Source organism: Schistocerca nitens, chromosome 3 (genome assembly GCF_023898315.1).
Source record: "Schistocerca nitens isolate TAMUIC-IGC-003100 chromosome 3, iqSchNite1.1, whole genome shotgun sequence".
In the NCBI taxonomy this organism is placed as follows: Eukaryota; Metazoa; Arthropoda; class Insecta; order Orthoptera; family Acrididae; genus Schistocerca; species Schistocerca nitens.
In genome coordinates, this window is record NC_064616.1 from 859199178 (window position 1) to 859221443 (window position 22266).

Consider the following 22266-nt stretch of genomic DNA (forward strand, 5'->3'; position numbering starts at 1 on the left):
TAGCTCATTCATGACTGATTAATCAATTTTTTGTCTTAGAACGGGTGCTGACATATTGTTAGAATGTCATTTAAATTGTATCAAGAAATGTGCTGTTGCTCAGTCCTATTTTAACATTTCTTTATAAGATCACTTTCTTGTCTGTCTGTCTGTCTGCCTGCCTGCCTACCTGTCTGTCTGTCTGTTTGGTAAAAATTTTGCAGTCGCTTTTAAAGTAACTTCCCAATGAGCTAGAGACTTGAAATTTTGAACGTAGCTCAGAACTGGATGACAGTGCAGTACTACCTTTCTTTCTTGTCAGTCTGTTTGGAAGAGATAGGGAAAGTGGTAGGGATGGTGGTGGGGGAGGGGAGGGGGAGGAGAATTGTGTGAAAAAGGTTGGTAATATCTGATGTCTCGGCTACCGTGTGACACCTTGGCTATCATGCGGGACCAGCTTGTTGTGCTGGGAGTATCAAAATGCATTCGAGGCGGTATGTGACATATGCGAACCGCAGGTGGAAAGCTAGTGTGTGTGTGTGTGTGTGTGTGTAAATAAAATATATAATGTCATGAAAATGTCTAGAATTCATTGCAAAATTTCACAAGCACAAGAATAAAAAGGCAGAAAATAATTATTTAAATAAAAATAAATTTCTAATATAACATGTTTTTAAATAGCCCCATACAGATTCCTAACCCTACACAAATAGTCCTGAAAATCTGTGCTTGTGAGTTTTTAATAGCTATAACAATACTTTTAAGATTTATAATAAAAGTGTGGTCTGCATACAGTTGATAATAGTTAGGTAGTGACCTATTCATGCATCAGTTGTGTATTGCAAGTGCTGCATGTTTTTCATTATAAATTTTACGGGTATAGTCGTAGCTATTAAAAATTCACAAGCATAAATTTTCAGAACAGTCTATGTTTAAGAATCTCTATAGGGCTGTGAGAAGTTATTTTATTTTTAATACAGCTTATTTTGCTGTTTAATGACTTTCCACATCTTATTTTCTCCCCACTGGTGTACCAATGCCTTAACTTAGATTTGGTTGGGCAAGTTTTTAAAGCTTTATACTGTCCTCCTTGCTGCGACTCATGTTCTTCTCTTCTCCTTTGTGTGCCTTTGCCCCACATCGGTGCAGGGTCTACCTGGTTATGAATGAATTTGGCAGGGTTAATTCAAGGAGTGTCCGGATGCCTTTCCTGTTGTCACCCCACTACCACTGGGATGGAATGTTGCATCAACTGTCTATGTGTAGTGTTATTGAAGTAAAAGGAGCAAAAATTTTCGAAATGTTTGCAAATCATGTAACTGAGGCAGGAATTGTTCACCTAGGGGGCTGTGGGAAACTACCGAAAAACTATATCCAGACAGGCTGGCTCACCGACCCTCATCATTAAAATGCCGGACAGATCAATCCAGGGCTGGCACACCTCCCTGTCCCGGAAGCAGTGCTTTTAACATGCATGGCTACCTGGGTGGTTACTGGGTGACTCATGTTACACATTCACAACACCCTTTCTCCCAACCTTCTTCCTCCTGCTTTTTACCTTCTACATGCCCCGTGCTAAGCTAGCTTTTCAGAAGGACGGTCCCAACATATGCAAAATCTGTCTCCATTATTACATCAGAAGTCCTCACATAATCGCTCCACTTTATGTGAATAAGCAACATGAAACATGTTGCCAAGGTTGCTCCGACTGCTCTGCAGAAGTTTCACCGGGAAGCCCTTGTACATCCTCCATAAGGTCCTGATCTCTCCCCATGAGATTTCCATGCTCCTGAAGCCCTGAAGAAAGGTCTACATGGCCATAAATGCACTTTCGATGAAGTGGTGCACACATGGGTACAATTGTGGTTTTGGTAGGCAACCACAAACATTTTTCCATGAAAGCATTGGGCATCTTCTCTCACAGTGGGATACATGAATTAACAGTTATGACAATTACTTTTGAAATAAGAACAGTTTATATACTTTTTTCCCATCTATCTCATTTTCATTTGACTACCCCTTACATGTAGGACTAGAATTTTCATCATTTCTCAGCAAGGTCTTTCGCTAACATATGACGGATGAAGCTATGCTTTGCTCATCGATCTTTTTATAGACATGTGACATTTTACTAACTTTTGCCTGTTGACATTTCCATGTTCACCGAGCAGGGTAGCGCGGTGATTAGCACACTGGACTCACGTTCAGGAGGATGACTGTTGAAATCCCTGTCTGACCATCATGATTTAATTTCTCCATAATTTCCCTAAATTGCTTAAGATAATGCTGGGATGATTCCTTTGAAATGGTGTGTCGATTTCCTTCCCCGTCCATCTTTAATCTGAACTTGTTCTGTCTCTAATGACCTCATTGTCAATTTTCTTTCTTTCTTTCATTTCCATGTTCTTTGTCGAGTTTAGAGTGCAATGATCTTTGATTCCTCAGCATTTTCTGAATTTTATAATGAAACCGCAGAGGTTCATTTCTGTCCTTAATTCACTTAGTCAGCTCCTGCTTCTCCAGAGTGCGATTTTCAGTCAGCTTAAACTTTGCCCATAGTTCCCCCATGTCCATCATATTGAAACTAAGTGATGTCCATTCATTGTGTAAGCACGATGCTAACAACTGCTTATCTGCTCTTTCTGGCATAAGTACTCTCCTAGTCTTCTTGATGGATTTGTTAACTTTGGTAACCATCGTCATTATGATGATGTCATGATTACCAATCCCTGTATATATGCTGACACCGTTGATAAGTTCAGGCCTGTTTATAGCTATAAAGTCTAAATATTTCCACTGCATGTGGTTTGTCGAAGCAGCTGTGCAAGACAGTTTTTGGAAGATGTGTTCAGAATTGCTTCACAAGACTGTCTGTCCCTACTACCTGCAATGAATCCATAGACATCTCAGCCAGTACTTGGCAGGATTAAATCTGCTCCAACTAATAGTGGATAATTGGGGTACTTCCACACTGCTGAGGATAAACTCTCTGTGAATGATTCTCCAACTATTATGGTGGAATCGGGTGCCCAGTAAAAACACCTGATGGTTAACTTAAGTTGACATAGGCTGGATACTTGTGTTCAGATAACTTCCACTCAGGCTCAGTTTTGACCTTGATAGACAATATCTCTGTCGACTGCAGTGAACTCTTTCAATATACATTCCATGCCTCATTAAATATTTCAGAGCTATCTACCCTGGGTTTCATTCAGCTCTTGTTTCCAAGAATAATTTGTGTGCAACATCGTTTCCAGAGGTCTGTAGCTTCAGGAATTTTACTACAAACGTTTCAGCAATTTACAGTTAAAATTTTGACAGTTGAAGTGTTTTTACTTCGTACACAATCTGATTTTACTCTTTGCATATTGACTGGCAAATGCTCATGAGAGGACCTTATATTATTGACCATGTGCATTCCACTAGCACCTGAGTAGCAACTTCCTATGTGTATTGCACGCCTGATCTATCAAGGGGAGTCCTACAATTCTCCACCCTAAAACACAGGTCTAAAAATCTGCAGCCAAGACTGTCACAGAATCAATGGAACCTCTGGTTGAGACTCTCCACTTAGCTCCTTATCAAAGGATCCCAAGATCCCAACCAAATGTGGCTTCCTCCACATCTCAGATGAGGCCACTCAGGAGACATACCAAGGGCACATTAGATTTCTATGCAGCCCTGGATGTTATTCCCCTAAGGGGCTCTGTAATGCACCTAACATTGGAGCAGTGACATGAATGTGTTAGAACTTGCCACTCTGCAGTAAGCGTGACTGCCCCTCGTTGGGTATGTTGCAAAATGCCTTGGTAGCAGATTCCCCAGACAAAACAAGCAACACGTGAGGCGTCCCATGTGATGCGCCACATTCTCTGCGGCCATCACATCTCAAGGCAGCAACCTGCATTGTGTTTTCAACTGTTCGCAAACTGGGGCCAGCTCTTACCTTGTCTGCTTACAGTATGTGTACACCCTATGCTTCCTACTACTAATAATGTAAGAATTAAACTATAGAAGCACACAGAAAAAGCTAAATAATGGAACTTACTAGTTTTCTGGTGTGTCGCAAATGAAGACTAGGACCTGACTGAGCTGCCTCCAATGGTTTCTCCTTCCAAGAAAGTCTTCCATCAATCCTCAGTCCTAAGAATTTAGAATGGCCAACTTCACTGCCTGTGTGACCACCTTAGGACAATAAAATTTCTCTTTTGCCACAGTTCCATTTTAGAAACTGTATTCATTGTGTTTTGTTGCAGCTGAGCATTAATCTGCCACATTCATTTATATTACATTCCACATCTTGCACAGTAACACTTTTGCCATCTGCAGAGGAAAAACATATTGAGTCATCTGTCATGTTCATTATAGTGAAAGACCTAGAAGAGGAGGAGGCAATGAAATGAAACTTCATGGTTTGAGAGGCTATATGATCTTATTTCAGTCAAATATACAAAGAACTTGCCAGTATTTCCCACTTGTCTATAAGACTTTGCAAGCTTCTCTGACCTATAACCTATATAGAGTTGTCAGAAACAGCCTGGAAATCTTGTAAGGGTGTTGCAGGGTTGGTTGTGCTGAGAAATAATTACTAAGAAAAAAATTTTATATGTTGCATCGTTTCTGAGTTAATTAGGATTGTAGTTAGCCAATCAGACCATTTTGTGTGCAAATTCAAGAGCCCACCAGAGACTGTCTCTCCAAACATGTTCTTCATTTGGTTTCCTAAAAGCAAACAAGATAGCAATAAAAAAATTGAACATGGGACTGTTGTAGGTACTGAACCTGAGCCAAAGGCTGAGCAGCCTTGTACATTATCATCTACACTATGAGAACAACTTATAATAATTGTATTTGGTAGGATACTTGAATTTATGTGTGCAACAGCCTGAGTGGTTGACTTCAACCTATTTAACCCAGAAATGGTGCAGCACACCAATTTTTTTTCTTAACGATTATTTCTCAACACAACGTACCCTGCAACACACTGTCTGTACTGCACGTCTGACCTATTGAGAGGAGTCCTATAATTTTCCACCTTACAATGCAGCCTCTGGGGAAACTGCTGCACCTCAGTTGTATCAGGCTTACATAGGCACACAGGGCTCTGTCTAGTAGCTGCTCATGGGACCGAAATGGAACCCTCAAAATTTTCTCCTCCTCCTCCCAGCCCAGTGGGTGTGCTCCTGGTAGGTACCAACACCCAGTCTAACAATAGGGCATGCGTAGACAGTCCTCTTGGCTCAGGAATTATTCAGACTCCTTCAGGGTGCATGCTGCTGGGCAGAATGTGTTTTTCATTGTTAAAATGATAGAGGGCAGCTTCGAGAAAGTTTCATATCTGTATATTCAGAAAGGTTTAGAGGACAATGCTGACACTTTCAAAACAGTCAAGCAATTGCAAAATGGAACACTGTTGGTTGAAATGTGTAGTTCCCTAAAAGCAACAAATCTCGGAGAAGCTAAATGCTTTGGGGAATATGCCATAGAAATGAAGTTCCACAACACCTTGAACTGCAGCAAAGATGTTGTGTTATGTAGAGATCTGGTTGATATTTCCAAAGAGGAATTGAAAGATGAGTAGGCTCAACGAGGTATCGTCAATGTGCAGAATGTCATGAAATGGGTGGATGGGTATCTGGTAAAATCTTGCCCCTTCATGGTTATCTTCAATAGCATGAAACTCCCAGAGCATATCAAGGCAGGTTTCATTTGCCTAAGTGTGCAGCCTTAGTCCCCATCTCATTGTGCAGTTTGAAATACCAGCTCTTTGGGCACATAACTGTGGGATGTAAGGGAGAGGCCACTTAACAAAAAATGTGGTAAGGCCACCCACAAGGGTGTCCTTTGTTCATGTCCTTGACAGGATTTAAATTGCACCAGGGTCACTCTTTCTTGAAGAAAGGAAGATGCAGGAGATTGAAACAGTGAAACACATCATTTATGTCGAGGCCAAGATCTGCAGGGCCAAGAAGTGTCCCACATGCACTACATCTTTTGCTTCAGCCCTGAAAAAGCCTGTTCTGACAGCAATGCTTTTACACAAATGGAGGTTGCTTGTGTCAGCACTACTACCTGTGTTTGTCAGTGCACGTGTCAAACTACTGTTGTTTCAGAACCCATAGAACCCCCCACACCCTCACTCCCCAAGAACATGAGATAAAGCCACAGTTGCAGAGCTCCCAGCACCTCCAAAGGCAGAATCTGGTATGATGTCATTTGACCTGATGACAGTTCTGCTGCTTCTGCTTCAGAGCCAATAGAACGTGAAGTCTGTCTGGGGCAGCCATCTTGCCCCATCGCTGAACCTCCACCCTCCACTGTAAGGATGACCTGACTGGGGAAAAAGCCGATGGAGGGGTTGCTGTGTTCGTCAATAATGCACACCACTTCTCTGCTCTTTCCTTGATTACTTACCTAAAAAACAGCAGATATTGAAGTTCATCACTGTCTACTCAATGTATTTACCCTCACAAGATGTGATAGACTCTGAGGCTCTTATAGACTTTGTAGAACAACTCCTCCACCCGCTTCTCCTACAGGATAATTTCAAAGCCCATAAGGTATTATGGGGCTCAAACTATACTTGGCCTAGGTGTTGAGATTTGGAGAGCTTCATGTCGTCTCATGAGCTGTGCATGCCACTCATTTCTCAGCTGCTTCTGAGTTGTCCTCAGCCATCAAGCTCTCTTTCTGCTCTCCAGCCATCACAGACTCTGCTCAGTGTGAAGCAATTGGTGCCATTCATTCCAGTGACCACTTACTGCTGGGGATCCACCTGCTGCATGCAGTATTATTGGAACGGAAGCCACCAAAATGGATGGTCAACAGGACTAACTGAACAATGTTCAGGCAACTGACTGTGTTTGAACTCAGAGGCTGTGTCCAGGAAACAGTGGGCCACATCATATGAGTGATCCACCATGGCACTGTCTTATCTATCCCAAAGTCCTTAAGTCACCTTAGGAGACACACTGTATCTTGGTGGACCACTGGGTGCAGCTCTACACTTCAGGTCAGGCATGCAACTCTATGAAGGTTTAAATGTCGCCCAACAGCAGATGACCTCACACTGTTTCACGTGCAACAGCTGAGGCTTAGTTTAATTAAGGCGTGAAAGAGGAGATCATGGGAAGCATTCCTGGAGTCTGTCAACCATTCAACTTGTTCTACGAAAGTGTGAATCCATCAGAAGGATCCCTGGTAAATCAATCGCTTACCAGCAGCAGCAGTACTGAAACAGGTGTGTCTAAACAATGCCCGGAGACATCGCTCAGATGATGGCAGAGCATTTTGCGTTGACTGGTGCCAATGTCAGCGAGGATTTTACATTCCTCTACTACCATGCGACCACAGAGAGGGAGTTGGACTTATGATCCAACAGTTCTGAGTCTTACAACTTCCCCTTCTCCTTGTGATCAAGCAGCATCAAAGGAAATTCTTACATGTTTTAATTTGATATGGCAATCAGGCCACCTTCCCGATTCATGGAGAGGGGCCATTCTGATAGTTCTCATGAAACTAAAAGGATCAAACATGTTCCAGTAGCTACTGGAGCATCACCTTAACAAGCTGTATGGGAAAGGCCCTGGAACGAATGGTTAATTGTTGTCTTGTCTAGATATTAGAGACCAGGTAACTCATTAGCCACTCTCAGTGTGTATTTGGGAGATTTTGATCCTCTGTCAACAACTTGATTCTGCTAAAGGTTCTTTTCAGGAGGCTTTACTACGTAAACATGGCTGTATCAGTGTATTCTTTGACATCAGTAAGGCCTATACACTACTGGAGACACAGTATTCTAGGGTAGCTCCACCAATGGGGCTTTTGTGGCCACCTCCCCATCTTTATATGGTCCTTCCTATCTAAGTGCTGTCTGCTCATTATGAGCTGGAGAATGGTGTTCCTCAGGGCTTTGTTTTCAGTGTTACCCTCTTTGCCATTGCCATAAATAGTATAATGTCTACAGTAAGGAATCCTTTACAGTGCTCCTTTTTTGTGAACGATTTTGCAGTTTTCTGTTCCTCCTCTAGTGTTGGAACAGTGACTTGTCAGTTGAAACTTACAATGCAGAGCTTAGAGGAGTGGGTTACAAAGACAAGTTTTCAGTTTTCTTCAAATAAATGTGTGTCTTCATTTTAATCAAACTCGTATTTTTAATCTACTTGATTTGAATATGAGGGACACCATTCCAAATTTTAAAGACCCGATGAGGTTTCTTGGTCTCATTTTTTACTCCAGGCTCTTGTGGTTACTACACCTGGGAGACCTGAAAGCCAGAACACAGATAACACTGAAAATCTTAAATTGCCTTTACCACAGGTCTTGGGGAGCAGACAGGGCATATCTGCTCCCCTTTTATAGGGCTTTGATGCAATTGTGGCTAGACAATGGGTGTGTAGTATATGAATCAGTGAAGCCGCCTTATCTGAAAATTATTAACGCTATCCACCATGATATTTATCTCAGTTTGTCTTTCTGTTTCCCCCCCCCCCCTCTCGTTTTTACATTTTTAGCCATGTTTGTTTCTGTTGATCATCTTATGGGCACTGATAACCGTGATGATAAGCCCCTACTCGTTGTCGTCATCCCCTCTTCCCCCCCCCCCCTACACACAGGAAAGTGGTACCTCTGTTGGAAGAGCTCAGATCTATCAGAAGGAGTGAAGAAATGGCTATATCCCAGGACACTAGCCACACCGCACCTGTATGGACTCCACGAAATCCACAAGGGAGGTGTGCCTCTGGAGCCAGTACTCAACACTATTAACTCACATGATTATGGTCTGGCTAAACATCTTATGACGATTCTAAAAACCCTTAACTGACAGTGCAGTCACCACATGAGGAACTATAGTGGTTTCATGGAAGTACTTAAGGACATGTGACTGTCAAAGGATGACTTGCTTGTGAGCTTTGACGTTGAATCGCTGTTTGTGAAAGTATCTCTTCAGAATTCTTTGGCACACTTACTCAACATTTTGAGGGACAAGTCATTAAACTTTTTGAGCACGGAGTAACAATCACCTACTAAAAGTGTGATGGAGAGTGTTTTATGAACAGCCAAATGGAGTGGACACAGGATCCCCACTGGCTCCTGGGATTGCAAATCGGTACGTGGAATGCATAGAGGAGGGGGTCCTCTAAACCAGTCACCAAAAGCCCAAGCACTTCTTCTGGTGTGTTAACAATACTCTTTTGGTGTGGGAGCATGGCAGACAGGCACTGAATGTGTTTCCGGACCACCTCAGCACCATCCATCAAAACCTTGCGGTCACCGTAGGAATAGAGAAGAATGGTTGTCTCCCTTTCTTGGATATACACCAGACCATGCAATGCGTAGGAAGAATACCTACAGAGACCTGTACCTTCATGCTGTGAGCTGCCACAATTTGCCATAGTGACTGGCAGTGCCAACCACCCTGGTACATAGGGTGTCATCTGCAATAAGGAAAGCCTCCCAACCACACTACAACACTTGAAGGAAGGGTTCTGTAAAAATGGCTATAGTGAAGCACAGATTGGTAGGACATTCAAGACGAGAAAAGATGCAGTAAACTGAGAGGTGGAGTAAGAAGACAGAAGATACCCTTTCCTGCATTACTTGGGACTGCTCTCAGCCAAAATTGCAAGGCTGCTTGAAAAATCCAACATAAAAATCTCTTCCGATCACCACCTAAGATGAAAAGAGTACCTCAGCTCTGTAAAAGACTGGCTAAAACTGATCATACCTGGGATAGACAACATTTCTTGTGAAAATGGCCCCAATATGTGTGGCAAACGCAGCATCATATCTCAAAATACTGTGAGGAGCACATCCAGCATTTAAGACTCGGGCACATAGAGAAATCGCCAATTATAGAGTGTAGCGTAAAGAAAAACCACTCATTTGACTTCAAGAACACTGGGATGCTATGCTGAGGAACTGGCTCTTGGGGCAGCATTATAAAATTATCCCTAGAAATAAGGATTTGTGCATGTTGCTGGAACAGTGTACTCCACCTCTTTTAGTTATGTTTCGTTTGGGATATTTTTTCTGAGTGTTAAGATTTTTGCAAATATGAGGCTTTTTTAAGTGCAGTTCTTGTGTTAAATAAATGCAATTGGATTTTTTTGAACAATTTATTGTTATATGAAAGCCTATACCTTAATTTACTTTTCAGTGTAATTTCCAGCCAATACTAAGGCATTTATCATGATGAACACCAAACTTCCGAATTGCATAGTCATAAAAATCTTTCTCCTTATTTTCCAACCACCGCTCAACAACCATCTTGATGTCAAGTACAACATGACCAGTAGACTGAACTCAACTTTATTCCATGGAAGCATTAACAATCTGAATATAGTATTTAAGTAACACTCAACGTACCCAATGAGCTGTAGCAATACACATAGAGAACTGAGGCCGGGCATAGCTTGGCTGGCCTTAAATAGACTGGGGCCTGTGGCGGGCTCTGACGGTGATGTCTCTACACACACACACACACACACACACACACACATGAACCTGAGGCACCCTCTGTGGATGACATAGCACTGCCGCATGCACAGCCTTTTGAAAGTATGTGCATGTGTCACTGCATTCCTCCTCTCTTATGGAGATCACAGATTCTTGAGATGTCCATACTGTCCTCCCCATCCACTAGGCTCTGGCTGAGGTGGTATGCTGCAACGGGAGTGTACGACCTGAAGTGCTTCAGGTGTAGACTCAGTCTGTGACCACCTTCCTGTGTCAAATCATATGGCAACACCAGTGATGCCAGGGCTGTTTCCATGTCGATCTCAGCTCTAATGGTGCTGTTGTAATGGTATCAGTGGTTGGTCAGGAATGGGTCCCGGAAGCAATAGAGGAACTGAGGACAGATACTCTTGCCCATACTGATGTAGAGAACTGGCAGTAGCAGGTGATGTGACGCCTGATGTGGGTGAAATCAGAGACAATGATGTGACATGAGAGGGTGCCCGGCTGTCCACTTGAAAGTGAAGCTGATCATGGTGCCTCAGGCAGAGGCCATGCACCATGTGGATGTCACAGAGATGCCACCCCCAGCATCTGGCAATGACAGCTGGAATCCATTTATGGTGATGTCCAAAATGACGCACCCAGACAAGCACACCTTATCAGAAGAGGCGCTGTGGCTGCCTGGGTTGATGCCCAGGTGGAGGATCCAGGACGTTTAGCAGTGTCCTCAGCTGGTGCCTGTGGAGTAACTCCGTCGGTCTCTTCTTGCCGAACGGTGTGAAACAGTATGAGGAGAAAAGCTGATCTAAGGCAACATTGGAGGAAGAGCTGACAACATACTTTTTCATTTTGAGTTTTGAACATCCGCACTAGGTGTTCCACTTCACCATTAGATTGTGGATGGAACAGCTGGGCAAGGATGTGATCAATACCCCAGGAATCACAAAATGTCGCAAACACTTGCGATGAAAATTGTCGACCATTATTGGACACTAACATCGTGGGCAAGCCTTGGAGTGAAAAAATTTTGGACAAGGCTGGTTCAGTGGCAGTTGTGGATGTGGAAACACAACAAATTACATACGGAAAATGAGAATATGCATCAGTGACAAACAACCAGTAAGCATCGAGAAAGGGACCACCAAAATCCACATGTATATGGTCCCATGCGTGTGACAGCGTCATCCAAGGAGACTGCAACTGTACTTGGGCTCATTCACTACCTATTTTACACGTGGCTCATCTGCAAAGGGGGTTGGTAGTGAATGGTTGCATTTGTGCCCCTAATACTGAGTCGTATATTGGCTAACCTTTGAACAGCAGTGAATTAAATACACAATTGTCTATAGCACAACCTTGCGAAAAATGAGGTACACTATACAAGTTCAGATTGAAACTTATTTATTTAAAAAAAAAAAAAAAAAAAAAACCTCTTCTAACTTTGTGGCCATGCATATTAAAGTTCACAAATAAATCCGATCTGGATAAATGATAATCGGCGCAATTCATACACATGGTTTATTGTCTCGCAACTACACACTTTCACGTTGTTCCTTCACAGTTGCCGGCCGCTGTGGCTGAGCAGTTTTAGGCACTTCAGTCCGGAACCACGCTGCTGCTGCTGCGGTCACAGTTCTAAGTCTAGGGGACTGATGACCTCAGATGTTAAGTCCCATAGTGCTTAGAGCCATTTGAACCTTCACAGTTTATTCGCATACACTGGCGTCCATGCTTACACTTGCGGCACTTTGCCGCTCTGAACTTACCACCACAACGGACAGTGACCAAAAAACCCACTTTCACACTCATATTCCCAGTCCTGAGTCGGGTCAAGTGACACTACATTAATCAAAATAATTCCTAAACATGGCCACAATTTGTTTACAATTTTATAAGATTTAAGTACTTAAACCTAAATACATTATATAATTTTACACACATTTATCACCACATAATTTTATAATTCGTTGCAATTAAAAAAAAGAAAAAAAAAACACTATGCAATGGAACTATGAACGCTCATCAAAACACAAAAAAGTACTTTCATGTCCGTTTTGCATTACACTATTTTCACTCTGCATTTAATACATAATTTTATTTTGACATGCTATCAGATTTACATAATTAGGAATAACTCTATGTTTTGGCACAGTTTCACCCCTCTCCGTTCATTTAATGACATCTTTGCGTGAAATTTGAGACATACAAATACTTGTCTGTCACTACAAAGATCAAAACTGAATGGTGTCATCATAATGAAATAATGACTTACTTTGGCATTTGCATGTTCGTTTGTTGGGCGGAAATGAATCTCGTAGTTGTAACATGAAGGAAAAGAGCCCAACCTTGAATGCAATATGCTGTTTTATCTGGTAACGACACAGAAGGACTGAATAAGGAAACCAATGGTATGTAATCAGTGGCCAGGTGGAATATAGACCTTAAAAAAAAACCACCATGGAATTTCTTCACAGCATATACAATGGTCAAAGCCTCCTTTTCTATCTGAGAGTACCTAATATGGGCAGGAGTCAGTGTTTTTGAGACAAAAGCAATAGGCCTCTTGGAGCTATTGAGATATCTATGAGCCAGTACCTGTACTGTGAAGTGTCCATTGCAAGGACCAAGTGGAAGCCTCATGGGTATATCACTAAGCAGGTCACAGACTGCAACATGGTCTTTAAAGAAACTGAGTACCTATGCGCAGCAACTCATGTGATGGCTGCACAATTGTTGCTGCCATTGGAAAAAATTTAGGGGTAGTATAGACGACTTTGCCTAGAACAACCAGAAGTTCTTTGTCTGAGGTAGGGTGTGGGAGCAACACAATAGCAAAAACCATGTTGATGCAGGGGTTTGAGACCCATGCAAGGAACTTCAAACCCAAGATAAATGATAGAAGGTTGAAAAAATTGACATTTTTCTAAGTTGCACTTCAACTTGGCCGCTTGGAAGACAGAAATAAAGAGTACAGAGATTTTTTAAATGTTCCTCAGTGGAGGCACCAGAAACTACCTCATCATCCAAATAGTTTGCACAACCTGGCACAGACACTGTAAGTTGTTCCAAAAAATGTTGAAAACTAGTGGGACACTGGCGACTCCAAAAGGCAACCGCAAGTATTGATACTTTGCAAAGAGTTCGTCCGGGCGTGGTATCAGGTATGTATTCACTACAGATTGTGCAATCTCAGAAACTTGAAAATCACCACAGGAGCGTAACTGGCCTGATGGTTTCTTAGTTTCTTTAATATATTTAAGGGGTTGACTATTCACTTGATACAATACGCTGAACAATGCCGGATTCCATGAGGCAGTCTAATTCATTTTCAACTTGTTCCCCGAGTGCCACTGGAACTGGATGGACCCGGAAAAAACTGAGGCTGATCAGAGGGTTTCATGTCAATGTGCACTTGAAAATTGTTGGTACACCCCAATCCCGGGGAGACACAGAGGAAAACTCAGGACATAATGCATCTAACTGTGTATATGGCACTTGTTCAGACACTAAATTCACTTCATCTGAAATGGTAAAACCAAACAACTTAAAAGCACCTAATTCAAAAAGATTCTTTGTATGTGCGTTATCTGCAACAAGAACTGTAAGTGACTAGACTATCAACTTTTAGGTCATTGGGGCAGGGAACTGGCTGAGAATAGGAATACTTTGTTTATTGTAATTAACTAACTTTCGTGACATGAGAAGAATCCCCGAGAAAAGTCCAAGTCCGTATAAGTTTGTGAGTTTGACTAGGTTAACCACAGCTCCTGTATCCACTTGTATGTGCAGAACTTTACGAAAAATCATAAGATCAATGAAAATGTTATTGGTGCAACAGAAATAGCCAATACAATATTTACATCCATCTTCTCATAAGGATCGTTGTGCTGAATTTTTGCATTTAAAACAGAAGCAATGTGACCTTTTTTTTGCAATTATGACAGGTAGCCCAGCATTTTGGGCAGGATGGGACCGTGGAATGCATACATTGCTGTTTACTGGCATGTTTAATTTGTTTGTGTGGCTGTTGCTGGGAGTAAGGCCAGCCACCCTGATGCTGTGATCATGTGTGGATCGCCACAACCATGTCCCCCCCCCCCCCCCTTGCAAACTATCTGAAGCTTGGTGTGGAGAAGAGGGTTGGATTGCTGATACCTCACACCACGACTCAGTTCGGTTACCTGCAGCTTGTGACATCTCAGGTGAACGACTGTACAATAGCCAAAATTTTGGAGATTTTCACACTGGAGGGCATGCTCTCACACCTCACAATCTGGAGCTAAACGAAAGATAATTTCTCTCACTATCTGATCAGCATATGGCTCTTTATACACATCAGACACAAAATGATGATGACTACGTAACTTATGGAGTTCAGCCATCCATGCTCGATACTATTGATGTGGTTGCTCCCTACTGCAGTAAAACTCGGCCCGTGATGCAGTAACATGGGTGCACTTACAATAGTATTTGGAAAAAAGTTCACACGTCTGGTCAAATGTTAAAGAAGATGGACCCTGCAAAGGGGTGATTTAACGTAGGACTTGATACATTCTTGGTGATATCCACGAAAGGAACAAGGCGCGACATAAAATAACATCAGTAATCCCAAAAGCTTGAAAGTTTTGTCACAGACATTTCTCATATGCGTCCCATTCCTCAATGGTCTCATTGTATGTAGAAAAGGGAGGCAGATAAAACACGGGAGCTGCAGAGGGCAAAACAGCAGGTGACATAGACTGAGAAGCCTGCAGATTAGACAAACCAGAAGCCAATGGTTGAAGCACCTGAATTTGATTATCAAGTACCTGTGATTGGTGGTGCAACGCCGTGGGGAATGATTCTTGCTGTTTGACCAACCGACATAGAATGTCCTCTATAGTACCATCAGTCATATTGAGAATAAATGGAGGACCAACCAGAGTAAAAATTTGCACAGGGAACAGGACCACATTCATCACCACTCATGTTGTAATTAGGTATAACATGACCAGCAGACTGAACAAGGCTTTATTCCACAGAAGCATTAACAAGTTTAACATTGTATTTAAGTAACATTCAGCAGGACCAGATTGTGTACACAAAGAGCTGTAGCAATACAAATAGAGAATTGAGGCCGATCATAGCTCGGCTAGACTTAAGGGGCTCCGGAACGCCCTACACTTGCAATGTTAAAATAACGCTTATAAATTACATCTTTCCTCACAAAGTATTTGAGGTAGGAAGTTGAATTTTTTACAGATTATTTATTGGAATATGGGCTACAACTTAACACAGGGATTTTACAAAATTTTCTTTTTTTTCAATTGTAATGAAAATTCACAACATTTTTTTGCAATTTTTTATTTATATATTCAAAAATATACAGTTTTTTGGAAAAAGGCTGTGTTAAATTATGCAGAAGGTACTGTGTAACATTTACTGAAAGTTTGAAACAAATATGTTTGGAAGATCCTTAGAAAACATGTAATTAGTATGAGAAAATAAAAGTTTTGGGAATCGAGCGACAAAGATTGGATTAACTTTTTAGTGCATTCCAGGTCCATAGGATGGATTATCTTCATCCTCTGCAAACTCCTCCTCCAGCTTCCTCTTATTCCTCCTCCTGTTTACTCTTGCTTGTATTTCTAGACTCTTTACAGTCCTGTCTGCAGCCCGAAGGCGTTCCTTGTCTAAAGCAAGTATCGCTCGTACCATGTTAGAACCTATCTTCATTCCCATATTTCTAAATACCTTGCACCTTACAATGTTGCCATCATTGAAAGTCGCAACAGCATCATACACACCAAAGTGAAGTGTTTCTATTCCAACAAATACAGTCTTGGGGATTCTCGACCATATAACACTATTTACACTTTCATTGGGGTTTTGAGTTTTTCCGTGAATACACTTTTTCAACAGTTCAGGTGCTGCTAAGTCTCTGAAAATAGGTTTTATCACCTCCATTATTGCATGAGGCAGACTATGCTTATGAGTGTACACTTCACCAGTTAGCAATCCTTTGTTATATTTACACCAACTGTCTTCTTCCTTGGGACACAAGCTATGTTGGGGATTTTCATCGTCTTTATTGTTTACAGTAATAACACATACCTTTGGCTTTCCAACATTTCTCCTTTTCTTAAAAGCCTTCAGAGGATTTCTAATAACTTTACTTTTACTCATTATTATACTTCAACAAAACAGAGACTCAAGAAACAGAATTAATTACGAATATTTTCGAGATAACGACAGAGTAAATAAACATGAAACAATCGACAATCACACCAGCGATATAAATTGAACCATCACAGGTTAGCCACAACACATATTTTATCTCACATCACTAAAATGTACCTGATGAACACGGACGTTAATAATAACACCATTTGACAGCAGTTTAACAGCGCCACAGTGGGTCACGCCCCTGTAGAACACATTTCAAAAAAAATTTAAAAATAGTTGTAGTCTTCGGAATTGAATAAATTATATATCTATTCAGAAAACGCAAAAAAATAAAAATTGAACTTTTCATGATTTTGAGCCTTTCCGGAGCCCCTTAAATAGACTGGGGACCGTTGTGAGCTCTGACGGTGACATCTCTCTCTCTCTCTCTCTCTCTCTCTCTCTCGCACACACACACACACACACACACACACACACACACGAAGTCTGAGGTGCCCTCAGTAGATGACATACACTGCCACATGTGCGGCCTTTTGAAAATACGTGCATGTGTCACTGCACAGGAACAAATGATAATTATTAGTAATCTGTATTACTGTATAAAGACAAGTTGTTGTTATCAAAAATCTCGAAAAGTTATTTACAGATTTAATTCAGATTTTTACACAAAGCTGTAATAAACGTTCGTATGGATATAGGCTGCATATTTTTTAAACATATGTGGTATATAAATACATGTATAATAATAAATAAAGAGGGAACATTGTTAGCAAAAATCTCAGAGTTCTTGACCAATTTGCTTCAGATTTTTACACAATACTTTAATAAACATTGTGGTGGACATGAGGTATATATTTTCTTAAAAAACAAGTGTGCAGGTTTTCTGTTGAAAGTTTTAACTACAATAGCGAGCATTTAAGCCATTAGAAAAATTGTTTCTCCCATATATATTCTTTCTCCTTTTATATGGTTTTTTAACAAAAAGTATATACAAAACTAAGTGCTATTTTGTTTTCTTCCTCACAGTTGGTTGTAATAGAAAACAGGAAAGTCATAATCGTGGTTTATGATTGGTATACTGTTACAGAATCTGACTCGTTTGAAACTTTGTAATCCTATCTATTTTCAGATCAAAACTAATTAAAATACCATCGTTGAAACAACTGTCCTCACAGATCCAAGTAAGCAAGCAAACAAGATTAGTATTTAATGTCCCATTGACACTGACATCATTAGAGGCAGAGCACAAGTTTGAAATACTTCAAGAATGGAGAAGGAAATCGGCTGTATCCTCTCAAAGGGAGCATCCCAGCATTTCACTGGAGCAGTTAAGGGAAATCCTAAAGCAGGATGGCTGAACGTGGATTTGAACCGTAGTTCTCGCAAAAATGAGTCCAGTGTGCTAACAACTGCAGCACCTCGCTAAGTTCACAGATCTGGCAACAGGAGCAGTCTCCCATACCCCATATTACAACATACAGTATTGCCAATGCATGGAGGTGGGGGTCTAGGTGGTGGAGGTGAAGATACATAGCAGGAGGAGAAGACGGACATAGAGAGGGGGAAGGAGTAGATTGGAATGTATATCCAGTTCCCATGCATATTTAGCAGTTGTGAAGAATTGGCAGATTTGCTAGTGGTGTATACTTACAGTTGCATTTACGTGTACAGGGATGAGAACATTAGTGTCTCAATTTATGATTTGTTTCTGAAACAAAACCAGGTAACTTTTATCCATTTTAGTTATTCAGATAATTCATTGCTCATTCATTCATTCATTTTATTTTTCAAATAGCCTGGAAATCTACTAATGTAAATATTTACCAGATGTTGTGTGTGTATTTTCCCAACCTCCTTGTGCCGAACTCTTATTAAATAAATTCGCAAGCTCTGAGAAATTAATACAAAAGCATTCAACCTAACTGACACATTTCGTCTTGGTTCTTGAGTATTTACTTTTCATTAACCTTGCATTATTATTTTGAGAGCTCATTTCGTGCATGTGAAATGTGTATAGTTTCAGAAATTGCATGTGCACTCAGTTGTGAGTGAGACTGCATTTTACCTTCTCCATTTTTGTGATGTGGTTATCATTAGATATCTTTGACATCCTTACAACGACAATGACGTTTTCATTTTCAGCCATCAGTGACTCCTATATGAAACTCTTGTGGCATTTTATATATTACTTTGTCAGTTTAGTGACATCCATTGTGATCTGGCATTAATGTCAGCTGTGAGTTTCAGCAGATATGTTTCAGTTGTGTTTGTGTTAATGAGATAGCTTCTTCTTTTTGCATCAGGTTCGTCTGATGACTTGATATCTCATAAAAGTTGCCTATGGATTCATACTTCCTGTATAATAATATTTAGAACTTTTCAAAGAAAATAGATGCTCTGGGTATTTACTGCACCTGCTGCTGGTGTTGTTGTTGTTTTTTGGTGCTCACCAGCACAGTCATTAGCACTCTGCAAGAACATATCATGTTTCTGATGTGAGCAATTTAAATGTGACATTATTTCAGTTGATAATGTTCAAGAACTATTAAAAATGAGTACCTGATATGGATTTGTAACAAAAATTGATTTTCTACTCATGGCTTTTTCTTCTTTCCGTAACTGTGTCCCAAAAGTTTGAGGATTGTAATCCTAAAATCAGTTAATGATTGATTTTGAAATAACTATCACTTAATGGACAATAAGTGATAATTTTACTTATTTCATGACTACTTTCTTAACTTTGGTCAGAAAGTTCACTGTTTAAACCACTACTTCCATAAAAAGTTCTTTGTCTTCGTTAGATAAGGCTTCCCAGCAGATATCTTTAAGAAAGGATATGAGGACATTTTACTGGATTGAAGTATTTAAATACGAGATTTTAGTGTCAAATATCCTGATGGATTTGAAATTTCCAATTGTGGTATGATACAGTATTTAAACATTATGCAATATCTGAGATTTATATTATTGCACTTCTATTATTTTCTATATAGTATATCTGTAAAAATTGCAGACTATCCAGTGGATCAAGACCAAAACTCTGTTAAGTGTACATTATTTTTACACGTATAGAAACTACAGTTGACTCTCACATACTTACATTGTATGTATTGTATTGGCATAGATATTTTTAACATAGTAGTGAACATGCACAGACTGCTTTGTTTCTCTTTTAAAACTCTGTGAAGAGTAATATTTGATTTTTATTCATTTCAGCAGTCACACGTCGTTCTGAGTCGGGACAAGAAGTTGCCATCTGAGAGTGATATTGAGAAATATGCACAAGATAACCTCAATATCCATAAAAAGGGCATTTTCCGTAAAAAATTCTCTATCAGAGATATGCTTTCATGGTCAAAGGTAGATTTCTTTATCCCTCAGTGCAGTATAATAGAATCCTTGTTTAGAAATTATTGTGAACTGCAGTTTTAAAATGCTTTTTACTTAAAATATCTTTGACTTGTCATATAATGGATAGCATAGTTTCCTATTTAGATTTTTCCAATAAACTGAAAAATCTTTTAAGTATATATTTTATCATATCTTCCTTTATTATGTGTTTGGTGTTCTTAGACTGTAGGTTATATGTAATCAAGTATGGTTATTGTTGTTGCAGCTACATAATTCACAAATTACTTCTCAGGGTATTTTTTACCATCATTAATTGGTTCCTTTCATGTTGCATTTCATATGAAGTAGGCACAGTATGACTTCCTGCTTGCATCAGTGTGGGCTTTGAACTTTTCTATATTGTTTTTATGGTCCTTCTCCTAAATCTTTGATGGAGATAGTAGTAATTGTCTCCTATCTATTTAATACACAGATTACCTAAATTTACCCATCAGTATTTCACAAAAACATCATCACATTTTTTTCCAGATGTTTTGATTTAAGCTTTCCGATCACTTCTGTAACACTGTAGTATAATCCAAACCAAACTGTTCAAAGTGTAGCAGCAAGTATTTGAACTCTTGAGATTCCTTCAAGTGGGCATATGAGACAGGGATTCTAAAATACTGCGGCAAGAGTGATCTCTATGTGATCCCCCTTATTAGATATATTGCACTTTATCAGAATTCTCACAGAAAATTAAAGATCTTCCTTTCTTTCTTCTTGTAGTAGGATATGATACATTTCTGTTTCTCAGCATCTGATAAATTTTTGTACCTATTGAGTACATTAGCAATTGTGTCATGCAGCCTCTGGGCACACCCTATGTTACTTACGTTTCAATGAGCAGAGGCCAGTGAAGATGCTGGTTTCTTTTGATTGTGTGTTATTGAACCCAGTCACGTACTTAGGGAAAATACTCTGTCATTTTGCCTTTTTGTTGACAGCATTGAAACCTATAAAAAATCTGCCCAGTTGCATTTGTCCGTGATTTATGAGATCCATGTTTGAAGAAATGAAGTCTTTTATATCAGAACATATGTGTCGAAAATTCATTTCTGATGCTTTGATAGAAAATTTACTTTAAAAAGGAATTTTATTGTGTTGCAAATTTACAAAGTTAATTGGAAAATTTCCCCACAGAATATTATTCAAAATATGTGTGTTACATGTACCTTAAACTTGTTGTTTATGTAACAAAAACATTCAGATTTCATAAAGGTAGATTTTAGAAGTGTACACCATGGTGGGCAATCAATAAAGTGATCCCATTCTGTTGCTTGACTGGCAAAAAATGTTAAATATATTATATCTGCCAACCACTTGTGTATTGTTTGTATGGATAAACTTTTTACACTGTTATATTTGATTTTGTAAACGTTTATCACATTTCTAGATAGTCTAGTAGTTTTATCACTGCTTTGATGCACATAAATGCCCAAAACATTTGGACTTTGATTGAGGGGGAGCGGGAAATGTGCACATCTCTGCAGGTCTGTAAAACCAAAATCCATTGTGAGAGAATAATTTAATATCAAGTTTCTCCACAATGATGATGTAACCTGCTTGGACCCTCTTTGGCATTTTGTACACAAACTAATCATGTGAAGAAGATTCTGTACTGTATGGGTCGACACAGCTCTCCCAGTTTCCTCTGAAACAACAGCATGCAATTCTGTTTCATTCTTCTCTGAGTACCTACCGGGTGACTAGGATTAAAGTGCAGCTACTCCCAGAGATCAAGTATGGGATGTACTTATCATATGGCAATGAAACTTGAAAGATATGCTAATGTGTTAATGCAGAACCAATTTATGCTGGAAAAAAATTAGTTCCAGTTTTGGCCACCAGGTGCGAATCTGGCATTGTGAATGTGAGAAAGATGTATAGAAATATTTCCATATGTAATGGATTAGGAATGGGACATGTGCAGAAAAGGTAAAATGAATGGGGAAGGCATAATGATGATTTTATTACTAACTGCTGCTTACACAATTTGTTCAGTGTGAGAACTGGAGATGTTGACGAGATGCTGCATCCATAAAAATGACATGAGAAACAGTTGCTTGCACCAGTTTTGGTGGAATCTGAGCAATGTTTTCCTGTATACTGGCATTCAGATCAGGTAGAAACTGAATGTGTCCCTGGTAAATGTGTTCTTTTAGATATCCCCAGAGCCAAAAGTCACACGGATTCTGGCCAGGTGATCTTGCAGGCCATGCATTTGGAAAACCTCTGAGATAACATGTTTGTAGAAGGTTGTGTTATGCA

At 40.1% G+C, this 22266-nt stretch overlaps 1 protein-coding gene across 2 annotated transcripts in view; it reads left to right on the top strand.

Annotated features, from left to right (window-relative positions):
* Positions 1 to 22266, top strand: part of LOC126248888 (uncharacterized) — a 349630-nt gene that overhangs the window by 270913 nt on the left and 56451 nt on the right. The window contains exon 13 of one of the 2 annotated variants that reach the window (XM_049950347.1): positions 19822 to 19965. In XM_049950347.1, coding sequence (XP_049806304.1) covers positions 19822 to 19965 — 144 coding nt within the window. The remainder of the gene's footprint in view (positions 1 to 19821; positions 19966 to 22266) is intronic. The other variant, XM_049950348.1, reaches the window with a different exon arrangement.